The 26,898-nt window shown below is 32.8% G+C and overlaps 1 protein-coding gene across 1 annotated transcript; it reads left to right on the forward strand.

The window, feature by feature from the left end:
* Positions 1-4,231: 4,231 nt before the first annotated feature.
* Positions 4,232-26,818, forward strand: LOC136416603 (uro-adherence factor A-like). Its single transcript, XM_066401866.1, has 15 exons — positions 4,232-4,329; positions 4,993-6,690; positions 7,831-7,917; positions 7,996-8,240; positions 8,414-8,842; positions 10,818-10,942; positions 10,993-11,094; positions 12,236-12,461; positions 13,608-13,765; positions 18,788-19,923; positions 20,955-21,040; positions 21,094-21,368; positions 21,434-21,704; positions 23,572-23,754; positions 26,452-26,818. The coding sequence occupies exons 2-15, from the start codon at positions 5,001-5,003 to the stop codon at positions 26,452-26,454; spliced, it is 5,016 nt and encodes a 1,671-aa protein (XP_066257963.1). The 5' UTR covers positions 4,232-4,329; positions 4,993-5,000; the 3' UTR covers positions 26,455-26,818.
* The last annotated feature ends 80 nt before the right edge of the window (positions 26,819-26,898 follow it).

Raw genomic sequence — 26,898 nt, forward strand, 5'->3', positions numbered from 1 at the left:
TCAAAGCTATTTTAATAGGAAACATTCACATCCAGTCACGTTTCAACCATCCACCAATGCTATAGTATAGACCTTGAAGTGGATCACACTCTGGTACCTTTCCTTAATGTAGAAGTATATTCTATGAATTGCTTTATAATTTTGTATGCGTCTCACCCGAGGTTGAGTAATAGCTATTTCTCCTTAATAGTTGTTTTATATATTTGCATTACGGATTATTTACAGCGGTTTAAGTAATCCTGCAGGGATTATGAGACGTTTAACTTATCCTAATAAAGCTAGTTAGGTCCCTTTACTTTTTTTAGAAAATTCATTGCAAGCGTTAATTTTTGCTTACAATCTATCTTTCGACTAGCTATCGCCGTAATTATTTTCTTCGCTATAATATCAAGAAATAGAAATTACTACATTGTAAATTGTAATTAATTTATAATTTTAAATAAATACCTCTAAATGTTTTAACTATTTATTATTTTTATTAAAAAAATTATTTCTTAATACCATTTTCAGCTGATTCAGGTTACAAAAAATCCTTGAAACAAAAAATGTTACTAGGCACTACTTATTAATTAAAATTTCATAATATTTTGAAATGCATTAGTGTTATTGGTAATGTCACATAAATTACTCTTCATGCTGTACAAGGCAAAGAAATGCCTAAAAATATAAATTGTCAACATGTCTCCTGAAAATCTAAGAATAACACAGCAGATGACCCTAATTTGTTCCAGCCACTCATTAGGATATCATTAGAAGTTACGGAAAATTAGAAATACAAATATTTGTGGCTAAAAGTTGGGATAATCAGCGATAATCACCGAAAGTAAGGGGGCCAATTCAATTTAAGCAACATGGAATTCAGAATCAGGCACCATTCTGTCTGTGAAATGTTACATGAAAACATAGAATTTTGCAAGGTGGGGTAATTAAAGACCGCAAAAGAAACGTAGAATACTTGGCGATAAGTGAATTAAATGATATTTTTGAGTGTTTAATATTTTAACCAACAAGAGTCGGTACACTGAATTCTGAACTCTTCATATCCACTCTAAAAAATGCTTCCCTCTTGTAATATTTCACAAAAACAGATTCACTGGGTACCTAGAGTAACTGGGATTAATCCAAACCATTCACAAGTAATGCCCATTCACTCATGTAAATTTGGAACTTCTAATATCTGGCTTAAAAATACATATAAAAGAAGTTGAGAATTCAATATTATATGCAGTATATTAGAGGCATCATTTGTGGAAGGTTTGGTTGAATTCTGATCCTTCTAGACACTTGGGGAATCAGTTTTTGAGAAATTATGCAAGGCAGAAGTGTTCTTTAGACTAAACATGGGAAATTCAGTTTGTAAGTGTATGAACTATATGAAGTCATTAATAGTACTACTAGCAATACTAACATTTTGCCCAAAAATGTTGTAATAATATTGCCAAGATAATACCAAAAAAAGTCCATAGACAGAATGAAAAAATAACAGTTCCTATAGAAATATATGTTCCTGCTCTGCCTGCCAGCTAGGTGACTGCCATGAGATGCCCCCTTTAACCTGAGATTCAGATATATGTACCTCAAGTAACTTGACTGGTTTTGGATGCACAATGTCAATCTGCCTCAGTTATAAGGAAGGAAACCTTAGATAGATTATAAGCGTCATAAAAAAGATAACTTCCAGAAGGGATCAATCGTCCGCCGCATGGCGAAACGAAATATCGTATGAATCTAATATACATACACCACGGGTTCTGGTAATAGAAGGGCTTGTTTGAAGAGATACAATGACACTTCAGTGCCTTCAATTTCTATGAGCGTCATATCTGTAAAACCTCAAGATTATCATCTTTGCTGATAGTTATTACCCTGAAACATCACTTCCAATTATTTTAATTACATTCCATTATAAATAACGTAACATCAAGCATTTTCTTACAAAAGTCACAATAGATATTTTTGAGGTTATGATGAAACAAACGAAAGAAACATCTGAGAAAAGTTTATCTCTCTCTGACTCATATAATATGGGAATCCAAAACAAGGATATTTAGATGATGTGATTGATTAGTCTTCAAGGATCAATCATGTATCACATATATTGATGTCCTTGTTTAGCTTTCATCTCGAGATTTTTGTACTCTGTCTGATCCGTGGTGAATGACTGACCTACTTTCCTTCTGAGCTATCTCTTTATTAAGTAGAACATCCCCTTTACCTGGTCCTAAAATACGTAACAGTGGAATGTCTGGAATTTAGGTCAGTAGGTGAAGTTCTTGGAGGCGCCATTGTTCTTCTATTTAAAGAGACGCAACCTTTTAAACATTAAAGAGCATTTAAAAACACTTTTTGATTTATTTTTTAGAGAACTAAAAGAGATACGTAAAAATTAACAGAAAAAATTCAATGTTACATTATTGAAATCAGCTTAAAAAGAAGGCTAACTGATAAATAAAATATACGTATTTCTTATCAAAAATTTAAACTTGTATTTTTATATAAAAATCCGAAAGTTACAGGAAAAATCAAGATTATTCAATTAATTTTCTTCAGAAATCCATATGAGAACAAATCAAAGTACACATAATTCCAGAAATTTTTACCGAACTAGATCCACAAAATTTAAGATTCACAATAAAACATGATGGAGATTCGGTGTTGATATGGAGGGGTATGGCAGCGAGTGTAGTGAGCGCATTACGTTTTATTGATGGTATATATTAATGAATAAATTCGTTTATGTAGATATCTTAAAATGACATATGAGAAGTAGTGCAGAAAAGTTGGGGATTTTGGAACACCTAAAGTTTTATGCTGACAATGATCCAAAACACGCTTCAGAAACAGCAAAGCACTGCCTGTTGTATAATTGCCTTAAAATGTTGCAAACACCTCCACAATCGCCCGATTTCAACGTAATCGAGCATTTGTGGGATATTTTAGGAAAAACAAATAGAACTCTAAAGATTTCAAATAAAAATGAGTTGAAAACAGCACTTCAAGAAGAATGAGCAAATATTTATCCCTCGATTACAGAAAATTGGGTCAAATCGATGCCACCTCGCTTGAAAATGGTGGATCAAAAAGGATACATTTTATATGAATTCTTTTTTTGATGTTACAATGATGTGTACGGTTTTGGCTGTTACCTAAATTATGTTCGTTTTTTGTTCAACCAGCTGCCACTTTTTATTCATGAGAAATAAAGTCGTTTTAAGTTTTGTGACAATAACAATTAATAAACATTGATTCTTGCCTCCAAAGGTTGTTTTATTAACTTTTCAATTTCACCAAAAAAATAGCATTGTGACATGAACTTCTAATGTGTACAGTTTTGATTATGATACATTGTATTTGTACCAGCCATCACATTAGACGTACTGGATCAGTATAATGAGGTCTACTATACGGGGTAGTGATTATATCAAATGAGAACAAACTATAAGGGACTGTGAGACGGTTTAAAAATTGCCTTACTTTAATTCATTGAAATCTAACATAGAGTGGAAATAAACAAAAAGTCTGCGCTTCCGTGGTACCAGAATTGTACTCAAATAGATTTCAAAAAAATGAACAAAAATTAATTGAAAATATTTTTTTAGTAACGGGATATAAATAGGGAAAGTAGTGAAAATTACGTTTATTAATTTATATACTTTTATTTGTTTATCATCCACAATAAAACTTTATATAATTTATGTGCACTCCTCTTGTCACTAATGGTATTCAATGTTTATATTAAATTTTTATTTACTTCAACTCTATGTTACATTTTAATGAACTATAGTTATTCATCTTAGACCCCATTTCAAGGTGATACCAATTTTCAATGTATCTGTGGTGCAAATTGATACAAAATTGAAGAATATAAAAATGCATTTTTGGGACTTTATGGAAGTTTGTAATTAATTTATTGGCCTAAGATTAGTAGTGCAAAATTAATATTTTTAATAGTTTGGATTCTAGTTTAACATAGTCCAACATTAGATTAAAGTTTTAGCATACTGTATACGGGGGATGAATGTAGATAGCATTTGTATTTGGAAGTGTCCATCAGCCCGGACTATAGTCAAGTAATCATTTAAGAATAGGCGGTGTTGCCATTCTGCTTCGTAGCTTGAGGTCTAGATGCATGTTGTTTTAGTACCACTTGACAATGACGATGACGTTGACATGTTTACCACGTTTCAAAACTAACAGATTTTTTTACTTTTTTAAACTGCTTTTTGAAAATTAAAAAAAAATTAACAGAAATTTATTTTGCTAATTTCTCTTGTATCAATTTCAGTGACGAACGAGTGATATATAGCAACGAACTGAAAGCCTATAAAGGTAATATCGTAATTTCTAAAAATCTTGTATAGAGTGTAGTCTGCATACTACCAATTCTGTTATAAAGAGATTCGTTTTTACATTTTTTTTGATAATGTTGAAAGAAAATAGAAGAAAAAGCTATCGGTTAAATTTGCTAAGAGATTTCTGCATTCTTCTGAATCTGTAAGGAAGTCTCTTACACTGTTTACATGAAAATTAAGAATACAATTATGATCTCAACTTTTAAATCCAAACTAAGTTGGAGATTTGCATTAGGCCTGCACATTTAAGAAAAACTAGGTAGATAAGACCTGAAATAAATGTCTTACTTTACTACTAAAGACTGAACCTGACATGTTAACAAATCAAATCTCTTCGATATTTTACTGATAGTTGGTAGTATTTGAGGATTTTTCTAGCTCTTAACATAAACGTGTTAGTGGTGGTCCAAAATATGTGAAAAAACCCTGTTCCTGAACCTGTACCTTGTTTTAATATACTCAAATTTTATTAGTTAATAAGCCATGATTTGAAAAATTTCACAAAAGGCAATGAAATGGTTTCCATGCTTTTAAATGTGAAACCTCAAATACCAATATTTGAACCTATTATTAAGTAATTTATACAAAAATACAAATATTTTTCATTTAGTTTTTAATATTTTTCCTAATTGCATTTCAGGCACCACAATGGACAAAGCAAAAAAACCTTTGGACGATGTGTCAAAAAGAATTCTGGAATCTGCAGGAGAAACAGAAAGATTAAAACAGGAACTTACCGCTTTAATAGCTGCTGGAATTAGGGGTAGTCAGCCTGCAGTTCCTGTTGCTTACAGTTCACTAGAGCCAGCCTCCAATAAAGTGCAAATTGTTAGAAGCTTTGATCTGAAGGAATCATCTCAACTCAAAAAAGATCCCACAAATGTAGTACAAGTGGATGCTGGTGTGTGTCCTAAGAAATGTAAAACTTATAATGTTGAAGAAGTGAAAGATTATTTGAAAAAGCAGAAAGCCAAGAGGCTAGCTGATAGTAAAATAAAGAAATTTGAAGGGCGTGCAGCAGCTGATATTCGGAAGGAAAAGCTTCAAGAACTGCAAAGAAAAGCTCAAGAAATAGTTAAGAAGAATGTCAACAAAAGGGCTAGACCTACAAGATCAAAATCTCGAGAGCCATTCTCTGTTACAAGTTCACTTGATCAAAGTATTATTAAACCAAAAAGTGCTTCCCTAGAAAGCCTTCAAAATCCAAATTTGCTTTATCCTCCTGAAATAAATCATAGAGAAGGATCTGCTGCAGTTCAAAACGAATTGTTGCATACATCATTTCTCCAAGAAGTAGAGCCAGTGAAGTGCATAGAATCATTGACTGTATCACCTAGTAATAACCAAATGCCTGAATGGCTGAAAGAACGACCTCAGGGAGATCCTTACAATTTTATAAATACTGTCAAGAGACAATTACAATATGTTGAGAATGATAGAAAGCCAGTTTGTATTGATGTAGGAGTTCAAGGTGACTTAGATCTCTGCAGTGCATCTAGTAATAGTCATAAACAACAGGATTTCAACTCATTTCTTTCTCATAAATTTCCCCAAAGATCTAAAGAACATATGAATCAGCAGGTAAATATTAGCCATCCCAAAGATGGGTTAGCTGTGCCTTATTCTGATCATGACTCAGATACTTCTAAAAACATTCCTAGTATATCCTCTGAGAGTGTTTCTATACGCAAAAATTTGGATCCTCTTAGAGTTGAACGCATAATGCTGCAGACTGTAAATAGTGATAGACTTAATGAGGTCAAAAGGCAGTTATTTAAGATGCCTCTGAAGGAAAAAGAAGTAATTCCTGAAGACCTAGGAAATATTAGATTGAATCGTCCTGAGTTAAATTTAGATCAAGACACCCCTCATTCATTGTCATTGCATTATTCAAAAGACATTTCCTTACATAAATCAAAACCAAGAGAAGTAAGTAGTGATTTAAGTGACATAAAAAGTTACAGGGAGAAAAATCCTGTATCTAAGAGTGGAATTACAGATATTATGTTTGAAGGCAAAGACAATAGCCAACGTCATTCAAATCTGCAGACTTATAGTTCAGATTTTCTGTCACCGAATCAGTCAGATCGTCGCGATTCTCTTGTCTCTTTCAATCGTGCCAATCGATCACCAGCTTATTTAGAAAATCGATCTGCAATCGACGATGTTGAAATAAACTCTGCAGGTGTTATTGAGAAATCTATGGAAGAGGTACCGACAACCAGCTTTCAAGAATTGTTAACAGAATCAGATGACTCTCGAAAAATGTTATCCGTCAAAGTCGGGAATGCCATTAAGCAGCCTCCGCCGAGTGTGGAAAGGAGTAGTGGCAGTGAGGGTAAGTTTGTGAATTTTTTGATACTTTTTAGGTGGTTGAAAATGTACTAAAACAAATTGTTTCAGTTGACTTATTGTTATACCTAGAAAAAGTCATTTGATTATTTTAAATATGGCATAGGGGAAAAATCACAGATGAACTTACATGTGATAAGCTTGACATTTCTCTGTTATGTTTGGTGGGTATTGCTCAGAAGATGTCTAGAGAAATCAACAGCATCACTTATTGATTTACGTTTTAAAAATTTGGATCCTTTTATGTATTCTTATGGTTTTGTGCGTGTACATGCTAGGCGTTCAAAGGTGTTTCTCTCCCAGAAGATTTAAAGCTTCAAATCATTGTGAGTCAACACCATTCATTTTAGCATATTTAAGCGCCTTAAATATACACCATTATCATTTCCAAGCGGAGTACAAACCATGTTGGTATCTACTCGTCAGTGTTTCTAGATTTTGAATGGTTGATCTGCGTTTCGAAAAAATGCAAAACGTGCTTTCAAGTCAATCCGACAATTATCCAACATTATTGATGGCATTTGCCTCTTGGCCGTGTAACGCCTAATGATCGGTTTTTTACAGTCGGGGTGGATTTTGACGGTGCATTTCAAATAAAGGATAATGAGTTATGAAATTTACATTTGTGGACATCATGATCAAAGCTGCACATTTTTGCAGCCTTGGTCGACAAGTCTATGTTGCATACTAGCACAACAACTTGTGACCAGTCTTAACATTTATGATTTTGCAATTTCCGATCTTGTTGTTGATTTCTGTGTAAGTAATAAGTTTAATGTGTTTTACGACCTAACTACTGTTATAGTTGTATTCAATTTTATGACGAAGTTCTTAAACAATATTAGCGAACTAATAGTTGAAACCGGTCAATTGGATGGTAGAAAATTAATAAATGAATTAACTTTATAAAAGAAGTAAAAAATATTTGGTTATTATTTTCAGTATATGTTTGAGTGTTTTTGACACACATTTGAATCAGTTCTTTATGAAATACCACACCCTGTTTGTCGAATATGAAAATGAATGTAATTTTGTACGTGAATAAATCACCAAAAGTAAAACATTTTTAAAAAATCATACGAAATTACTTAGTTTTTTGCTTTCTTATATTAAGCGTTTTTTGCAGATTCTCTAAAAACATCCATTACAGCCTCTAAAACTGTGACATCAATATCAATCCTTAACCAACGTATATTAAATGATAATCCTATTGGTAAGTTATGAATTTATTTGTTTTGTCACAAAAATTAACCCAGTACTCTGTTCTTATTAAATGCACTTATGTACTTAGGTTCAATCTCCATGAGGACACTTGAAAACCATGATAGTCAGGGCGACAATATCTCTTCATCTAGCAAGTCTTTATCCAAGTCGGAAGCTTCCTCGAAGTCCTCAAAATCTGTTCCAAATCTTCACAAACATAAGGCGAAACTGACTATAAACATAAACAGAAATCCTTCTAGTGCCCATCGAGAGAGAGAAAGAGCTGCTTTAAAGAAGAATATAACTCTGCGGTCTAATAAAGCGGAATCGGTGGTAACTATTTTAATGGTTCTAAAATCCACGAATAGGAATATACATAAAAAAACAACTTATATTTAACATCCTGTCTTTCATTAAGTAAACGTGATCCTATTAAAATCTTTTGCACTTAAGAACATATTTTGAATTGGTAACTTGAATATTAAATAAATAAATAAACTATTTAGAATGGTGCTGCAAAGGAAATTCAATTGAGGTTTGAGGCGGAGATACATCTTTTAACTGACGTAAATCAGACCATTAATCGCCTGTCGGATATAGAAAGAACTTATGAGTCAATGAGTAACAGCAATATATGGCAGACTGCTATGAAGAAGAATATGGAAAATAAGGACACTCAAACATCTCAAGTAGCTGTCCCGGACCTAATACAAAATCAGAACTATTCTGCTTTAGAGCTGACAGATCTGACCGGCCGCACTTGGCATCCTTCGAATGAATCTGCTCTGTCTGATGCTACTTTGGCTAGCAGTCATAATTTGGAGGAAGGAAGTGTATTAGAAGTTGCAAGTTCAGCTTTGAGTTCGCAGAGCCGTGGAGCTGGATCTATGCAAGCTATCATTTTTGGAACTGCTCAAATGATGTCTTTGAAAATGGTAAGTTGAGCGGTTTTTCTTCAACAGGGTAGCATCTATCTTGTTGTCTTAGTGACTAAAACAGTCGATTGTGTAGAAATTCCTACGGTTCATGTTTAAAAAAACCGGTATGATACTAGAAATTAGGGTTTCAATTCTCGATTTTTGGTAAATTCACCATATGTAACTATTTATGAATGCGATCCGTTTCTCTTTAACATTTTTCACGACATGACAAACACTTTTAGATTATGGAATGTGTTGCTGTCACGTCTCATAGGCTTTGCTGCCAATAATATCATAATTGGTAGCCTTCCTTATCTTGATAACATACAACGTGCTACACATACCATATTATACACAACAATAGTATTTTATACTAATGAATAATATATACAAGGTGGCCCATTAGTATATGGACGGTAAATAACTTAAAAACTATTAGAGATAGAAGAAAACTATTTCCACAAATATTGTACAGTTTTTAGAAATGCACAATCGGAAAATATTAATAAATATACAGGGCCGTCCAAAAATGTGTGACATATCGAACATATATTTTTTAAAATGAAACACCCTATATATTTTTATATTTTTAAATTCAGCTTTTTCTCCTGATTCTAAAAATATATGGTTGTCATATTTTATATCGGATGGTTTAATATCTATGATCATTTTTTAATAAAAATAAAGGTTAATTTAGCTAATTACAGTTTAAACAATAAAAAACACAAGAGTTCTTATTATGTAACCAAATAGTACATATGCTCTATTTTTTAAAATGATTTTCAAATTCTTGAGATACCTTTATTTTTTATACAGGGTGAACAAGAATGTATATTTTTTAATGTTTCTACTTTTTGAAATTGAACACCCTGTATATTATTACATATTTGAAATTAATCGTTTTTCGTGATTCTATAAATGTATGCAGTTGATAATTTATACCGAAGGATTTAGAAGTTATGCTATTATTTTATGGAAATTGCAATTAATTAAATATTGATACATGTTAAATTGTTCTCAAAGTTTTAAACAGAACTCCTGAACAAGAATGCAAGTTGCATTCTTGTCTCCTTCAGACTGATTTTACCGATATTTTACATGCACACAAGGAGTTCTGTTTAAAACATTGAGAACAATTTAACATGTATTAATATTTAATTAATTGTAATTTCCATAAAATAATGGCATAACTTCTAAATTCTTCGGTATAAATTATCAACTGCATATATTTATAAAATCACGAAAGCCAGTTGATTTCAAATATGTAATAATATACAGGGTGTTCCATTTCAAAAAGTTGAAACATTTTCAAATAGATATTCTTGTTCACCCTGTATAAAAAATAAAGGTATCTCAAAAATTTGAAAGTAATTTTAAAAAATAGAGCATATGTACTACTTTGTTACATAATAAGAAGTCTTGTTTTTTTTATTGTTTAAACTGTAATTAGCTAAATTAACCTTTATTTTTATTAAAAAATGGTCATAGCTATTAACCATCCGATAAAAAATATGACAACCTTATATTTTTAGAATCAGGAGAAAAAGCTGAATTTAAAAATATAAAAATATATAGGGTGTTTCATTAAAAAAATTATATGTTTGGTATGTCACACATTTTTGAACGGCCCTGTATATTTATTAACATTTTCCGATTGTGCATCTCTAAAAACTGTACAATATTTGTGGAAATAGTTTTTCTCTATCTCTAATAGTTTTTAAATTATTTACCGTCCACATACTAATGGACAACCCTGTATATATCCTAAAGCTTCCTAAGCACGCTTACACCTTAAATTAAAGCAACTTCATTAAATATAAATATTTAAAACTACAGAACGTGCTCTCAAAACCTCCCACACTCGTCGATAATAATTACTGTTGTGGCTCCATCAAATTTCTATATTTATTAGTTACAAAGGTAACCGTTTAACCACATTCATCATGGTCACCCGGTGTAGATAATCTTGTATTTCTATTTTTTCTTTCAGTTTGATCGCTTGATAAAATACGAAGATGATCGCATAGAAAATTGGAAGAAACAGCTAAAAATTCGGGAGCAGTCTCTGTTGAACCGGACTAAGAAAGAACTGATTTACTTAGAGATGCAAAAAAAGTTAGTTGCGTCTGTTTTTTAATTATACAGCTGTTATTTATTTATTTTAGGCAACTTATTGAAACTGGAAAATTGGCCGAAGCGTCTCTAATTAAGAAGAAACAAAGAGGAATTCTTTTGAAACACCAGGAAGAAAGACAGGAAATGCGGAGGTAAGGGTAAAAAGTGGATCAAAATTTGAAGTTTGATAATATGTCTCACTAGTAAATATACCTATGTATACATATGTGTATGTAATGTGATCTGATATAAACGTCCTTCATTAATGTAATAGCTCGTTAGAAATAACTCTTTATTATATTGGAGGATATGCCGCGCGATTTTTTTAGTTAACGAGAATGATGTTACATGGCCCTTTTTTAATATTGTTGAAACTCTTGTGGTGATTTTGAATATTTTAATTTGAATTTTAAATGATATATTTTTTATCTCAGTTAAAATAGTATAAAATTTCGGTTTTATTCTAAAAATTTTGTCTTGATTTCTCTATTTAAAGAAAAAGGTAAGATACATAAGTGGGCTCTATGGTCTTTGGTGGGGCCATGATATTGTTATACATATAGATACAGGTAATATTGGCAGCCTTTATAACGACGTCAATTGACAATTCGTAATTCTAAACCTCAAGAAAAACATTGGTTTATATGTAAAACCTTTAAGATTTTAGTACTGATTAGAGGAAAACGTTCTTAGGTTTTTTAGAAATGTTTTTAAATACAATTTAATTAAATAGTCATTTTTCTATTTTCCTCTTATTTTTACGATTGAGAACGACTTGGGAATTCTGTGAAAGGCACGTTAAAGTGCTAAGTTATAATTTTGTAAATTGTACCACCCTGTATAGTATGTAAATGATAATAATTTAAGGGTATGTATAAATTATGAATATTAGAGGGGATACTTGGTCCGGAATAATTCGGATTGAAAACCGGAATTATTTTTTATAGTTTTGATTGTATTCATATTTTTAGTCATCAGCTACTTAAGTCGTGTTCGACTATACTTATTGTTTGTGTAGAGTACTTATCAATAGTCATTAGTACTCCTATTGATAGGTATTGGTTGTTTGAAGTTGGTAGACGATAAGAACAATTATTACATGACATTTTTTTTTATCAAAGCACCCAGCGTTATCTAAAAGTGATTACGAATATTTACCCACGTTCTATTATACATACAACAAATCTTAATCTTAGGTGGCACGTTTAAATGTAATATTTTTCAAGGTTTTATGCGAGAATAGTATTAGTTAAGCCGCATAAACGGTAGTGAGAAGTCGTGGTTTCTTTACAGATTGAAGCAAATGCAAAAAGAAGAGTCGCAGAAACGGAAGGCCGCTCTGAAGAAAGACAGGAACGAAATTAAAAAGCAACTCGTCTCGGATAAAGTGTTATCAAGCTGTAAATTGGACAGCCGTAAGAAGAAGACATTCTCCGGACCTTTGAAGGCTATACAAAGTAGTATCTATTCCACTGTGAATTCAGATGCCTCTCTCACACAGCGAAGTGCTAATGAGGAAGTAAGTATTAAGATGTGTCTCACATATTTTAGAAGCTGGGAATAAAATTTTAAAAAATAAGGTTTACATGCATACCTTGTTCAACTAAACACCTGCACTTGTAAGTTTATATTGACTTTTTATCATTAAATTACCCCTTCTGGAAGTTGTTACCATATTTTTTCTTAAGCTACGTGTATAGTTCAGATTTATTTTCTTCTGACTATTTGAAAAGATAGTTAAAATTAAAAAAAATGTGTAGCTCGGGAATTAGATGTACTGTCATTACAATTTTGGCTAGAAGATAGTGCCGTTTGTGTTGAGAAAATTGATCACCTGCTGAAGGAAAAAATTTTTGAGTTTTCATTGTGCAAGTATGATTGGTAATCAAACATCTTCTTAAAAATAAAGTTGCTTATGTAGGGATGCAAAAAAAAATCGTTAAATACCTCCAGTACCCTCCTATACTTACAATATCATATGTTATTTCACACTGTCCAGGCAGATCTGTCTGCCCTGTATTATATTGTGGTGATTTGCAGCCCGTAAATCGAAGTCCACGCTGATATTATAATGTTATTTCTAAGCAACCTCACCAGATCCTTAATTAAGGACCTAATGTTTGAAAAATTGTAGTTGTTCCCACAACTATTCTCTCACAAAAATTTAACATTTTTCTCTTATTGTGGCCATAGCGGGCACTAATTTGAACCTGAAGATTATTTGAAACGCTCTAATATTGCAAGTCGATTGTGTCAGAATGTAAACAAAATTGGCGTTCGCCATGTTTTCAAGAATCATTGTTGGTTTTCATTTAGAATACAAATCTTCTCTAAATTAGACGACGATATGAAATAAAATAATATATAATACGCGTCCATTAGGTGGTTATATTTAAGGTTTTATAGAACTCGTTACCATTTTCTAGATACGGTTCCTGAAGACCCTTCGTTCTTAAAAAAATCGAACTGTAACAAAAAAAGTAATAGACTTGTAAATAATTATTATTTACAACAATATGCAATTCGAAATAACAAATATCCGCAAATCCCAATCAGTAATTTTGAATCGACCTATATTATCTAAATAGTTAAGTCGTATTATTACGCAATTTGTGTGAGAACCTCTTTCCCTCTTTTACTACTTAACCCGCATTTAAACTTCTAGGTAACTACCATATCTTCAAGAACCCCATCGCGAAAACATTCTTTGACCCACATCTTGCCAGACCATGAAGAAAATGTTTACTTGGATTTGGACGAAGTTATGGACAGCTTCAAGGCGGAAGGGCAGATCAACTCTACATCCGTTTTAATGGCAAAAGAGTAAGTTTTCTTTGAAGGCATGTTGTTTTTATTTCGAGGTCTTAATGAGAGGTTTGCCACTTTTATATTACAGTGTCAGAAGAATGCCGAAGTGATAAACTTTATAGCACTGTTTGTGTATTTTACTCTGACACCGATAGGATATATTTCCACATATTGGCCATACACTAGAGCAAATATTTAAATCTTGTTGCAATCAAGTATATTAAATTGTGTAGGTAATCTCAGAAATATGCGATTACACAAGTCCAGTATGTTAGAATTCCGTGGTAAACTGAGAGTAAAAGTAGAGAAAATTAAAGGAAAGCGTTAATTTAACGTTGGATGAAGTGAAGTATGACCTTACAAGTGGGGATCAGATCTGTTAAAACTTAAAACCGTACTTACCAAAAAACCTTCAGGTTTTGAAAATGGAGGTTCAAAATATTAGTTGAAGTATAGTTAAGAATATTCACACTCACTAAACACTCAAATATATAGCAACATTTTATGATGGGTTTATAAAAAAAGACTAAAGATTTAAGAAGTTATATTGAAGATTTGTTATTTATTATTCGATAACGAAGACATGGCCCACATTTCACGTTAGGAATAGCATGTATATTATTTCACTTTTATGAAAATATCTCAAAAACTAGAGGCGAATAATTTAATAGGCGAAAAGCGATGGCCTTTAAACAAGACTGGCTAAAATTTTCCCCATTTAGTCTGCCTTTTGTTTTTTTTTATTTTCAAAATCTCAATACAGGTATCGCCAAAAATATCTAACCTATATATGACCTGTATAATCATCCTTTAGCCTTCGCCGAAGGCAGTCTCAAACGAAGCCCACTGTGAGGACAGCGCGACGGCTTTTGTGATTTTAATGAATTCCATATGAATCTGAATCTGCTCTTAGACTAAACGATCATTATTCGACTTTGTGGACTTTCGCTCAACTTTTCGTCCGCTTTCCACATTTACTTGCCCGGTTGAGCCATATGACGATGTCCCGTGATTTATTATTTTCTCCTTTATTTGTCGCTAGTGCTACTCCATCCTTAAACTGTTGGGATATTTTTATATCGCCAGCGCCGCTCTGTTTCCAAAACAACATCATTATTGACAGGCCGTTATACTACGTCTCGCCAGGAATAACTCAATTGGCGTATTCGAATATTTTTGGACAACCTATTCAATTATTAATCCATTATGGTCGACATAACTTATCTTTAATGATTTCTGTTAAATGAAAAAGTTAGATGAACATATCTTTTTAATAAATAGGTATTCATTTATTTCAAATTGGTTCATCAGGTGTGTTAAAAGTTGATATGACACTAATTTTTTACGAATGCAACAAATTCGTGAAGAATGCAAACATGCAATGAATGTAAAAGATTCAGCCAATCCATAAATTATTTTCTTATCCACTGACGTGATCTACTAATGGAGAGCATAAAATTTGTAAAATTATTTGTTTTTATTCTTCATAACTTTGATGAGAACACTTATCGTGGATCGCCCTGTATAATTGGTATCTATATGAGTGACGAGTAAAAGTTCAAAAAACCGACAATTTTAACGCACTCACCATAGTTCTGGCACACGGTACGTTTCACCTCAAAACGCTAATTTTAAGTTCATCCAAAGCTAATTTAATGGTGGGTTATTTTCGAAGAACCTGACTCACATTTGTGACACATCTTATTGTTTTTGGAAAAATTGCAATGCACGTCCAATATTTGTGTTTTTGTGATTCATGTGTTCTCGAGACCAGATTTTGATCCATTGCCCACAATACTCTGAGAGTTTTTTATATGAATAACTTTTAACCTTTCCTGAACAGTGTTCTATGCACCTGCCATAGCGATGAGAATTCGTAAGAACATCGTTGTAAGTTTTTACGTATCGACTTATATCTCGCTTTGGCAAAAGCTTGTAGGAATGGCCTAAAGTGTATAATATTTTCGTAAATTTTTCGTTTTTTTAAAGTCTTTGTTTAATATGATGTCTAATCAAACAACCGTATAATTCTAGCACTCCAAATATCCCTTAATGTAGGAAATTTTTCATTTCTCACTGGTTCCACAGGAACCACATATTTGCTTATTTTTTAAAAATTGTTACCCTACGTTGTAATATTCAGATATTCATCAATTTTTGATACCTAAACTGTAATAGCCTGAACTAACTAGCTAGTAGGAGTTTAATTTATAGTATCCAGGTGTCAGAAATATTTATTATTCTATTAATGAAATTCGCCTTTAATTGCTTCACGTAGGTAGTTGTATACCAAAAAATGCATTCTGGATCAGAAATGTTTTTTGCAATTTGCCCAAATTGCATTCATGCATATTGCCTTAAAATTTTTGATAAATTTCAATGCTCTTCTTATGCAGGGACAGACATAATAAAATTCACTTTTCTGAGTGAAAGTGGTATCTAAGGTAATATCTTACGATATGCATTATTTTTTAATACATTTCAAACACATGTTCGTAAAGTGAAACTTACAGGTTACTCGAAAAACAGGTCTTTCTTAAGTGGTTTTGATTTTATACGCCTTGCTATTCAGCCGAAATCACTTACACCAAGGTTTGACTCTCTTGAGTACTTCTATGGTAACTTCAGAAGTATATTATAAATTGGGTTGCATCACGACTATTTTCAATCCAGCTAGTTTTTTTTTAGTTTTAATTTTTGATAACGTAGCAGAATTTAATAATAATGTAGTATTATATTCACAATCTGGCGTCATGTTCATGAACTCTATTTGAAAAAGAGTTGTTAAAAAATAACTTTTCTATGTAAGGATTTACAGTTTTATCATTTACATTTTCTGATTGCACTCTATTAAATCTTCTTTACTCCTTAATAGTAATTTCTTGTCGCCTAATTCGTAAAGGCTAAAATAGAACTTCATTAGAGGTTGGATACTTACAAAGTGGAGTTAATTTTTATTCCTTTTTGTGTAACTTATTTGTTTTTTTAGTGTTTATGGTATCCGTTTAAATTAAGGCTCATTTCCTAACTGCTAAGGCTAACAGAGTTTACTTATTGTCCTGGAACGGTAAGTAATTCACATACTCTAATGGGTTTTACTGTGGTTCTAGAACGATAGATAAAATTTAGGGTTAACTATGAATTATTGAAATTTGATGCAACAATAAAATAATGTGCCAAAAAGTGACCTGTATGCAAAAAACATATCATATTCAACATCGAAAACATTGCGAATATCACGAACAGTAAGGATTTTTAAGGTTTTGGCGACATTGGAAAAACTTCGATCAGTAAAACTTCCTGCCCTTAATGCTTAATATGCTATTACTTATATCTGTCAAACGAGGGTGGATCTAAAGCTGTTAGTGCAAAATGCATTTTGTGTTTATTTAACATTAATTATTGATGTTAATTATATATTTAGGTTAAAATTAGAGTCTATTATGGCCATATTAAGAATAAAATACAATTTAAGTAAAAGAATAGTTGTGGAAACGATTACAATTTTTCAAACGATAACAATTTAAACTACATTTTTGTTTGCAGACGTTAATTTTATAATTTTATTACTAACTTCATATTCATTGTGCCCATTTCTGCACAAACAATAAAAATTCTAAACTTAAACTATTTTACACAGAAAATAAATTTTCTCTTTAAATCAACAATTTATATCGAAATAAAAAAAAACACCTTTGACAATATGTCAATCAATTTTTTAATTTAATACTGGTTCACTAAGGAATACGGACTTCGGAGCAAAATCATTAATTAAAAACGTTTGTTGTGCGAAAACTATAGGAGGATGCGGTTGGCGCCAATATTGTTCATTAAAATTGAGCGCGTGGATCTAAGAGCGTTAAATTTTTAGAATTGACTTTTTTTTACTAATGAAGTTTGGGACTTAAATTTAGAAAGCAATTATAGGAGATATCCAGAAAAGAGGTTTAATTTAAATTACAGAGAAACTTTTTCCCTATACAGGTTTGAATCACTTTTGACATGCTGTTTTCCTTTAATAATTACAAAATAACCATGTGTCGCACAATTTTGAAATATAATAGTTACTTACGTTATAAGATCGGAAAATAGTGTTTTGTATGTGGGAGATAAGTAGATTCCAAAACGAACCATAAACTTGGAAAACTATGACTTAAGAAAATGATCTCTATTTATATCTTTGTAATATAAATCAGAAAAAAATAACAACCTCGCTTTTTTTCGGATTTCTCTGGAAGTACTTAATCAGAATTATTTGGATTTACCTTGGCAAAAGAACTTCCCTCACAAAGACGCAACTTCTCTTTAACGACTGTCTATGTTTAGTAATTTTCGTGTAGAGCCGAATTTGGGGAAACACATTGTATTTCCAAATAATGCATTGGGATTCTAAGTATTTTGAAAATTAGTCAAGCAACTACCTGCAAATGATGATTGGAATTAGCGTAGAAAACTTTTTGCAAAATTATACATACATTTCAAAAATAAAGAAACTGCAAATTTTGCATGTATCTTAAATTAAGTCAACCTTAAATGAACTGTGCCTCAACCCGTTTTGGAAATACCTCTACTGTGTGCTTTTCAAACATATGATATATAGATTTTTGCAGTTTGTTGTAGACTGTGAAACACCCCGTATAGTATTGATTATTTAGGAAACTACATATTTGCAAATCTAGGTCGGTCTTTACCTTTATGCAATTTTGTGATATACATTAAGTTGATAGACTCACAATTTTGAATAACGGTAGAAGCCCCCCTTAATTCTAATCCAACACGATTTCGTCGAGAAATAATGAGGAAAAAAAGCAAACACCGTCGACCCGAGAGCCGCCTAATTATAGATATCCTGTTGGCGCCCGGCCAGTCCACAGTTTCTCGCGGGACTCCTCCTTAACTTTCACATTAGTCAGCCTTTAAACTCATTCAAGTCACACCAATTCGGATTGTCGTGTTCCCCATGTAAACACGCGATTCACTGTCCAACATACATTCAGTTCGCGTAGCACGAATGTTTGATGTAAGTTTTTGTTACAGGACGCTTTTGATGCGCGAACGCGCCCTGGCGAAGCGCAGAAAGGCAGCTGAAGAATTGTTGCAATGGCACAAGAAGCTGCTGGTCGAGGAAAAGGCCATCGAAGAGTTGGAAACCTGCATCGGCACTATTATCGGACGCACACCTAGCAGCCCCAATAAGTCTGTTGTTAGTGAGGCTGCGTCCATGTCTCAAGGACTTGCCACTGAGACCAACTTGTCGCAGTACGATGCGGCCTCATCTCCCAACTACACAGCTGACTTTGATAACGAATCAGTGCATCAAAAAAATTCTGAGGACCAAGAGGGGGTTTCTTCCATCAGTAGTTTGATCGAGGGCTTCAGTAAAATTCAAGACAATATTTTGAATCTATCATCAGTCCAACAAAGCAGGGAGGATAATATTGGTGAAGTTGTTTCGGAAACCGAAGTGACTGAAAGTGGTTATGAGGAACAGAAAACTCCTGAAGAAGAGTCAGTGATCAGTGTAGAGGAACCAAGCTCTCCTGATAAAACAAATGAAGCAAATGAAGAAATTTTTAAGGAAGAAAATTCTGGGCACGACCATTCTGTAGTGACGCATACTAGTGATAACAGTGATAGTGAAACTGAAGAACAAGTTAATACTGTGGAGGAGTTAAACGGTTCTGTTGAGTTTGATGCCACAGAGAAATCTCTTTCTCTACCAGAGGCAGTGTCTCCTTCCAAAGCAAGTACATCAAAAACTTTGAATGAATCTAGTGAAGTTAATATCACTGAAGACTCAATATCAACAGAAGATCACGTACCCGAAACTACACAGGATGTCATTCTTGCCTCGTCGTCGCTATCTTCACCACCATCATCTAACTCAGAAAATGAACTCATTCCCCAAACTTCCTTCAAAAACAAAACCGATGAAGAGAAAGCGGCGTCACTCAGTGCCAGAGCTTCAACAAGCCCGACAAAAGTATTGTCTATTAAAGGCCGATTTTCCATAGCTAGTAGTGCTGTGGGGATTCTCAATGAAAGACCATTTCCAACCATTCCCCCCGAGACTTTCGATGAAGCCTTGAAGTCGCCCCCATCCCCCTCGCAAGCTAAATCTCCCAGTGAAGAAGATTTGGATAAGAGTTCCAGATTGCAGTCTGCGGAGTCTGGTAAGATTTTTTATATAAATAGTTTGTTTGTTCCTAATGGGGTCGGAGCTATTTTTAACTGTTAAGTCTGTATACTTTTAGTAGCGGAAAGCGGAACAGTTGTAAATTTTGTTTTGGCAGGCTTTTAATACGATTTTGTTTGTTGTTTTAGGGACTCTGTTCCGAGTTTTTGGTAATAAGTTGGGAATTTTGAGGGTGCCAAAAATACTGCTTATTTTTAGATGGAACCTAGGCGGATCATCAATTGATTGATTTCTTGGAATCAACCAGTTGATAATTTATATCTACATAATTTTCTGTGGTAGTAGAGTGACTCAAAACCAAATTTCTTTTTTTAACATCAGTCATAATGTATTATAATATCATATGAGAAAATTAATTTTTGTTTTTGCTGTCAATGTTAATGAGGGTACACTCTCTCAAAAATCAAAAAGAATGGAATTAGTTTAGACAACAAATACAGGTTATGCATCCAAAAAGGTAATCATCTTTCCCTGAAAGGATGCCGCAAAGTGGCTTCATCGCGCGCATTTGGGAATTGAATTACCGTTTGTTCGGTAAAACTTTTTTCTATATATGTGTTTGTAAAGATTTTACAGCACGGTCATGTTTTATTGAATTTACAGAATTAGACTGTTAATCGCTCATTATTATACATGTTAGTTACAACATATTTCCGCTGATTTCATGGCGAAAAGCCGTAAAGAAATAAAATTATGAATTTGTCTACTACTATATATAAAAGTCACCTACTCTAAAAGATAATCTTTTTTGTCTTTTTGATAATAACTCAATGAAAATGTTATGTACTGCATTTAGGTTGTTTTAGTTAATTTATTTTATTATAAAATGTTTCGCACGTATCACAACAATGTACATCAGATTTGTAGGTGTTTAGAAAGATGGACACTTAAACCCAAACACAGATCGAATAAAAAACATTGTTTTCTGTCGGTTTAAATACTCTTTTTGTATAATTCTAGCATAGTATTCGCTATTCGTCCGTTTTAAGTTTTTATTCCCATTTTCAGATTCTCTAATCGAGGAAAAGAAATCTCTATCTTTGGGCACTGAGGCCGAGGAACTCCATCGTAAGCAATTGGCTATTGAGCAGGAGGTAAGCGTCTTCCTCGTCACATTTCAATTTTTCTCCATATCCGAAAATTGTAGATTAAGCTGCTAAAAGAGCAACAACAAAAAGATGTTGGGTCCCCATTTTACGTTCGTGAAATACCTAATAAACCACCTCCACCCTACACGCCCCCGTTCAAAGCTAAATCTCCGAAAACTCATCTCTCTGTGATTCCCGAAACTAGGGAGGAAGTCGAACAAATTATCGAATATTCAGCAAAAATCATTCATAAAGCTCATCTATCAAAGAACTTGGATCACATTACGATTTCTGATAATACTCTTAATCTAATTGCCAAAGATATCGACAAGAGGTAACCATTATCGGAAAATCTTCACAGTTACATTTTTAAATTTGTAAAATAATTCATTTTTTCAGTTGCTACAAGTATGTTTTTGATTTGTGTAAAGAAATTGCCAAAGATCACTATAATCAGTTTAACGAGTTGGCCGAGCCATCTTGGTTAAAACCCGAGCGGAAGCCGGTGTTGACGCCTGTGAAGCCTTTGGACTTGAATGGTTTAAAACGGTTAATGACCAAAAAATCGTTAGAGCTCTTGGGGTTCGAAAGAAATGAACGTAGACGAGAAAATGCTGTAATCAAGTGGGCTCGAAAGAAGAGGGACCATGTGGATGAAGTGCTAGTGCAAGTAAGTAGTAAACAATACGAAGATATGGGTCATCCTTCAACAAAATATCTAATAGCTGATGGCGCCGCCGCCAATAGACAGGTTGGGTATCTCAAAAAATATAGGAAATACAGTGTCGGTTGTGCTGTTTAATATTCCTCGTGCCTCATATAGGGAAAACATTTCGACAGTGTCACGAAATATCCTAAAAAGAACAATTCTGTAATTTATTTTTATTTTTTCTCGAGATTGTTTGATGATGAATAAGGATTTAGTTTCCTCTTGATACTAGCGGTTCTTACTACCCTACAACATACTGTGGTCAAACTTAAAATATGACGTTTCATTTTTGGGTCACAATCCTCAACTTACGTTTTTTTTTACTACGGATCTAAAAATTTTATTTTGCCTTTCGAAGAATCTCATCATTCTAAGCAAAAATCATAGTAGTATTAATATTTTTCAAGGTTAGAAAGTACATCCATGAAAATTAAAATGAACGAAAAGCGTTGATAAATTGGACATGTAATCATAAGTAATATAAAAATAATTAAATTGATGGAATAGAAGCTGATAATCCAAAATCTACAGAGACTAACGATAGTAACTGCGTAGGTTAATATCTGAACGTTGAATCGAAACTTCGGCCATAGTTAACTAAATATTCGCCAAATATTTACGGTGGTGAATTTATATACTATTTTAGGCAAAAAAATTTATATAAATCTATATCCGCAAATGCTTCTTTACCTTGCTAGAGGGTGTTCTTATTTTAAAAAAAAATCTGTTGTTGCTCTATTGCTCATGGACTTTTTAATATGTTTTGCTCAAATTTCAAGACAGATAATTTATTATATTTTATATCTTTAGTCATGCCAATTGCTTGCAAACATCTATGAGAATGATATTTTTTTAAGAGTGAGATCTCCTTTCATATGCATCAGTTTTTTTGCAGAACGGCACTATCAGTTTTTGTTTTCCTAATAGCGTCTGCTGCGGTCCAGCAATTTGTCATTGTGTGTGTGTGTGTGTTTTTTTTTTAGGAAAATTGCAGTCTTTTTATTAATTTGGAAACTTTTTGTCTCTTGAGTTCTTTTTTGTGTCAACAACCTTTTTTGAATAAAAAATTGAAACACTATTCTGAATTTGTCTAAATTTAAGAACTGGACTTTAAAATGGTTTATAGGTTGTAACTGTAATTGTAACTGTAATAATTTGTTTTTGTTTCTGCTTTGACAATTCGTCATTCAGACCTTAACTTGCCTCTGCATTTTACTGTGAAAATAAATAAAGCAACAATAAAAAAATTATTAAAACTTAAACACCCTAAAGTTAGGTAACGAAGTATTTGTGTTGATTTTTTTGCTTACAATCATGCATAGATTCACCCACTTGAATGACATTTTATTATGAAACGCTGTGTGCCACATATTATTATAAATTTTGAAAAATACATTCATGATAGTAGCTAGAAAACCAAACGTTTGAAAAAAAATTGTATGATGAAGCTTGGAAGTTAATTTAAAGATATGATAATTAACTCCAGAATTAAATTTTAGTAATTCAAAAAATAATAATAAAATGGATATAGAGAAGTCACTTTGTAGGTTGGTCATTTTGTTAGCCTTTACCTTTCTTATTTATCGAAATCAGTATCTCTTATCACTTATATTGAGCACAGTGTAAATTATCTGGCTTGTTTGTTGTCTGTGACTTTGGTTGAACAAGTGGAAAAGTTAGACATTTAAGGACAAAAGGCTATAAGGTTTTTTCATTTCCAATATTTTACTTTTGACATTCGCAAACATATTTAGCATAGTTGGATCAAAAATTCGAAGTTACTTCGTTGCCTTCCTTACGCTGATTCATTTCATATAAATTGTTTTAGGAAATGCAAGCTGAAGACCCTTCTTGGACTAATTACGACCGTGACGAAGCTCTGGTTAAAGATCGATTATGCAACGAATTTCTCGATATGCTCATGAAGGAATCTATCATAGTTCTCAAGAAAACCGTTGAAAGTAAACTCAAAGGCGGTGTAAGAACCTCAAAATCAACTCAAAATATAAATGTAGGTTTTTCTAACATTGTCTAGGGTTTTATATAATTTATTAATATAAACGGATACACTTTTTAGATTTCTGCTCGCGGATAATAAACTCAAGAGCATAACTATAGCACCACCCCAATTTTTAATGTAAACTTGTATTTCAATTATATTTTTAAATAATTTTGGTACAGATGAGGTAAAGCACTCTAAAGCATTGATTGGTAACAAATTTAGTCAATCTAGAAACTAATGTGTTTAAATTATTACAAAAAAAAAACGAAAAGACGGTAGGTACATAACTATAGCATCACACAATATTCGTTAACAAAATAATTATTTTTAACACTTATTCTTGAAAATTAATAGGGAATTGGGTTTTCATTTCTTCTAATCACTTCAAAACTCCTAGAAGTCATGCTGTTAATTAAATTATTTATAATGTCTGGTTCTAAATTGTTCCAACAATTCTCCAAAGCAGTTTTTAATTCATTTAGGGTGCCATATTGCTTGTTATTTTGATATAACCGACGAACCAAAATACCCCAAAGATTTTCCATTGGGTTTAAGTCAGGGGAACAAGCAGACCAGTTTAACAAATCAATACGATGCTCTTCAAACCATCTCTTCGATTCTCTGCTAACATGAATGCTGGCGTTATCTTGTTGGAAAATTAATTGCCTATCTGCATTATTATTTAAGTGTGGTAACAAATGTGCCTGGAGAACGTCAAGATATTCTCTGCTGTTCATCCTCGTTGAGGGGTAAGCCAGAGTTAAAACACCTGCTTTATTAAATGCCCCCCATACCATTAGCGTGCCACCACCAAAATTACGTTTGGAGAGATATTGAGGTTCCTTTCTCAAATCCCTCCAATACGAGTTGAATCCGTCTGGGCCATCTAATTTAATTTTTTTTTCGTTGGAAAAGATTATCTACAATAGACAGAGCTTAATTTATTCGACAGTTATGATGCTATTAGTTCCCTTGTCAAAGTTACGATTCATGTTTTCCCGATCAAATTCTAGTCTTGCAACTTTATGTCGAGGAAGGAGTCTTGGAGCTTGTTTTAGTTTTTGACGCACGATATAATCATTTTTAATTATTGTTCTTATCGTCCACCTTGAGACGTTCTTTCCACATTCTTGCCCTACTTTTTTGCAACTTTTTACACTGTTACTTGTGATGGCAATGAGTCTTCATTCAGTTCTAGGGGAAATTTTCTTTTTGGGGCCACCTTTTTCGTTAGTTCCATATTCAGCAGGATTTCTCAAATAATTCATCACAATTTTATGTGACCGATTAATTCGTCGTCCGATTTCTCGTAAACTAAGACCCTCTTTATAAAAAGCTAAAATTTTTCCCTTTTCCAACTTCGAGAAATAACTACCACGAGGCATTTTCAGTCGCAACTATGAAATGAACTAATTGTTATTTAATTTATTACCCTTATTTGATAGTTGACTGAATGTCCATATCACATCCGACTTTAACTTTATTCCTAATCCTTATTAAAACTGTGTGATGCTATAGTTATGCTCTTGAGTTTAGGTTCAGATGAGCCATTTGAAAGAAAGAGGCTCTTTTAGATTCGGGGCGCTCTTCAATACTAAATCTAAGGGTAATAAAACAGTGTCGTACTCTGGCTAGAGAGCAATTATTGATTTATGACACCACCTGCGACGTTACCGTGGTACTCAGAACACTTGGTCGGTACTTCCTCATAGATGCCGACAAAGCGCGGCTGCACTTCTCATCAACGCCTACAAAGGCTATCCTTTCCCACAAGTACCGACAAAGGGTGGTTAGACATCAATCATCAAATATCAAAATCACATGAAGATAACGATTGCAAAACCCTCTTAATTGACGAGAATACTTCTAACCAGGTTGCAACATACATAGGCGTCCCATAGGGGCACATCAACCCCCTCATAGCTCTTTCATTTTAGATCTAACAGACTTAACTTAATTAACAATATTAACACTATCACTATGTACAACTCAGAAATTTCCTGATCATGCCTCGACTTTGTTGTAAAAATAGAGAAGTTTCTACATACAGGGTGATTTACAACTTATCTATAAAATTTTAGGGATAGGTTTGTCATGAAAAACTAAGTCGATTTTGTAAGAAAAATTTTTGGAAAATCCTTAAACAATTTTCGGAAAAAATTGTTAAAGTTTAACCATTGTATAACTGGACGACTGTAATGTTCCCGTTTTCTGCAGAATCCCTTTTAGGTTCATCAACTTTACGTATAATTTACAGTTGGGTCTCCCATGTGTCAATGATTGAGAGCTGAAGACATGGGTGATCCGACTTAAGGGTAAAAATTTATGATGCCAAAATTGCTTACACATGTAAGCTCGCTTCTTTTACTTCGGGTAAAATAAAAGTACCCTTAAGTCGGATCACCCATGTTTTCAGCTCCCAACCATTGACATGTAGGAGACCCAACTATAAATTATACGTAAGGTTGATGAACCTAAAAGGGATTCTGCAGAAAAATGTAAATATTACAGTTGTCCAGTTATAGAATGATTAAACTTTAACAATTATTTCCGCGGAAATTATAGGGATTTTCCAAAAAAAATTTCTTACAAAATCGACTTAATTTTTCATTACACACCCATCCCTAAAATTTTACAGATAAGTTGTGAATCACCCTGTATATACAAAAGGGTTAAAGCTATCTGACTTATAAATCCCACATAAAGTAATGATAGTCTGTTTATTAGATTTATGCTTAAACTTTAGGTAAGCTCTGTACGTTAAACCGTTGTTGGTACACATAATTCATCCATGTTTCCGACCTGTGTTTGAATATAAGTTAACAGTTATATAAAGAAAGTAAGTTAATATCATTTTCTGACTAAATCCTCTATGTTAGAATAATTAAGAAATTGCTATGGAACACGGATGAGTTTAAACTGTATATTTTTTATTGGGCTTCAATTTCAACCTTATTTTTTTAGTTGTAAAATTGCCCAATTTGAAGTCTAATTTGATTTTAATTGTTTTTATAAAACCTACATGTTATATTTTTTTAAATAAAGGAATCGTTTTGATTCAGTTTGTATCTGATCTTAAAGATCAATGTTTTAAACGCACTTATTGGTCGTTCCGCCATTTCGTGCGATTTATACGTTTTTGTAAAATATTAG

Source organism: Euwallacea similis, chromosome 24 (genome assembly GCF_039881205.1).
Source record: "Euwallacea similis isolate ESF13 chromosome 24, ESF131.1, whole genome shotgun sequence".
Lineage (NCBI taxonomy): Eukaryota > Metazoa > Arthropoda > Insecta > Coleoptera > Curculionidae > Euwallacea > Euwallacea similis.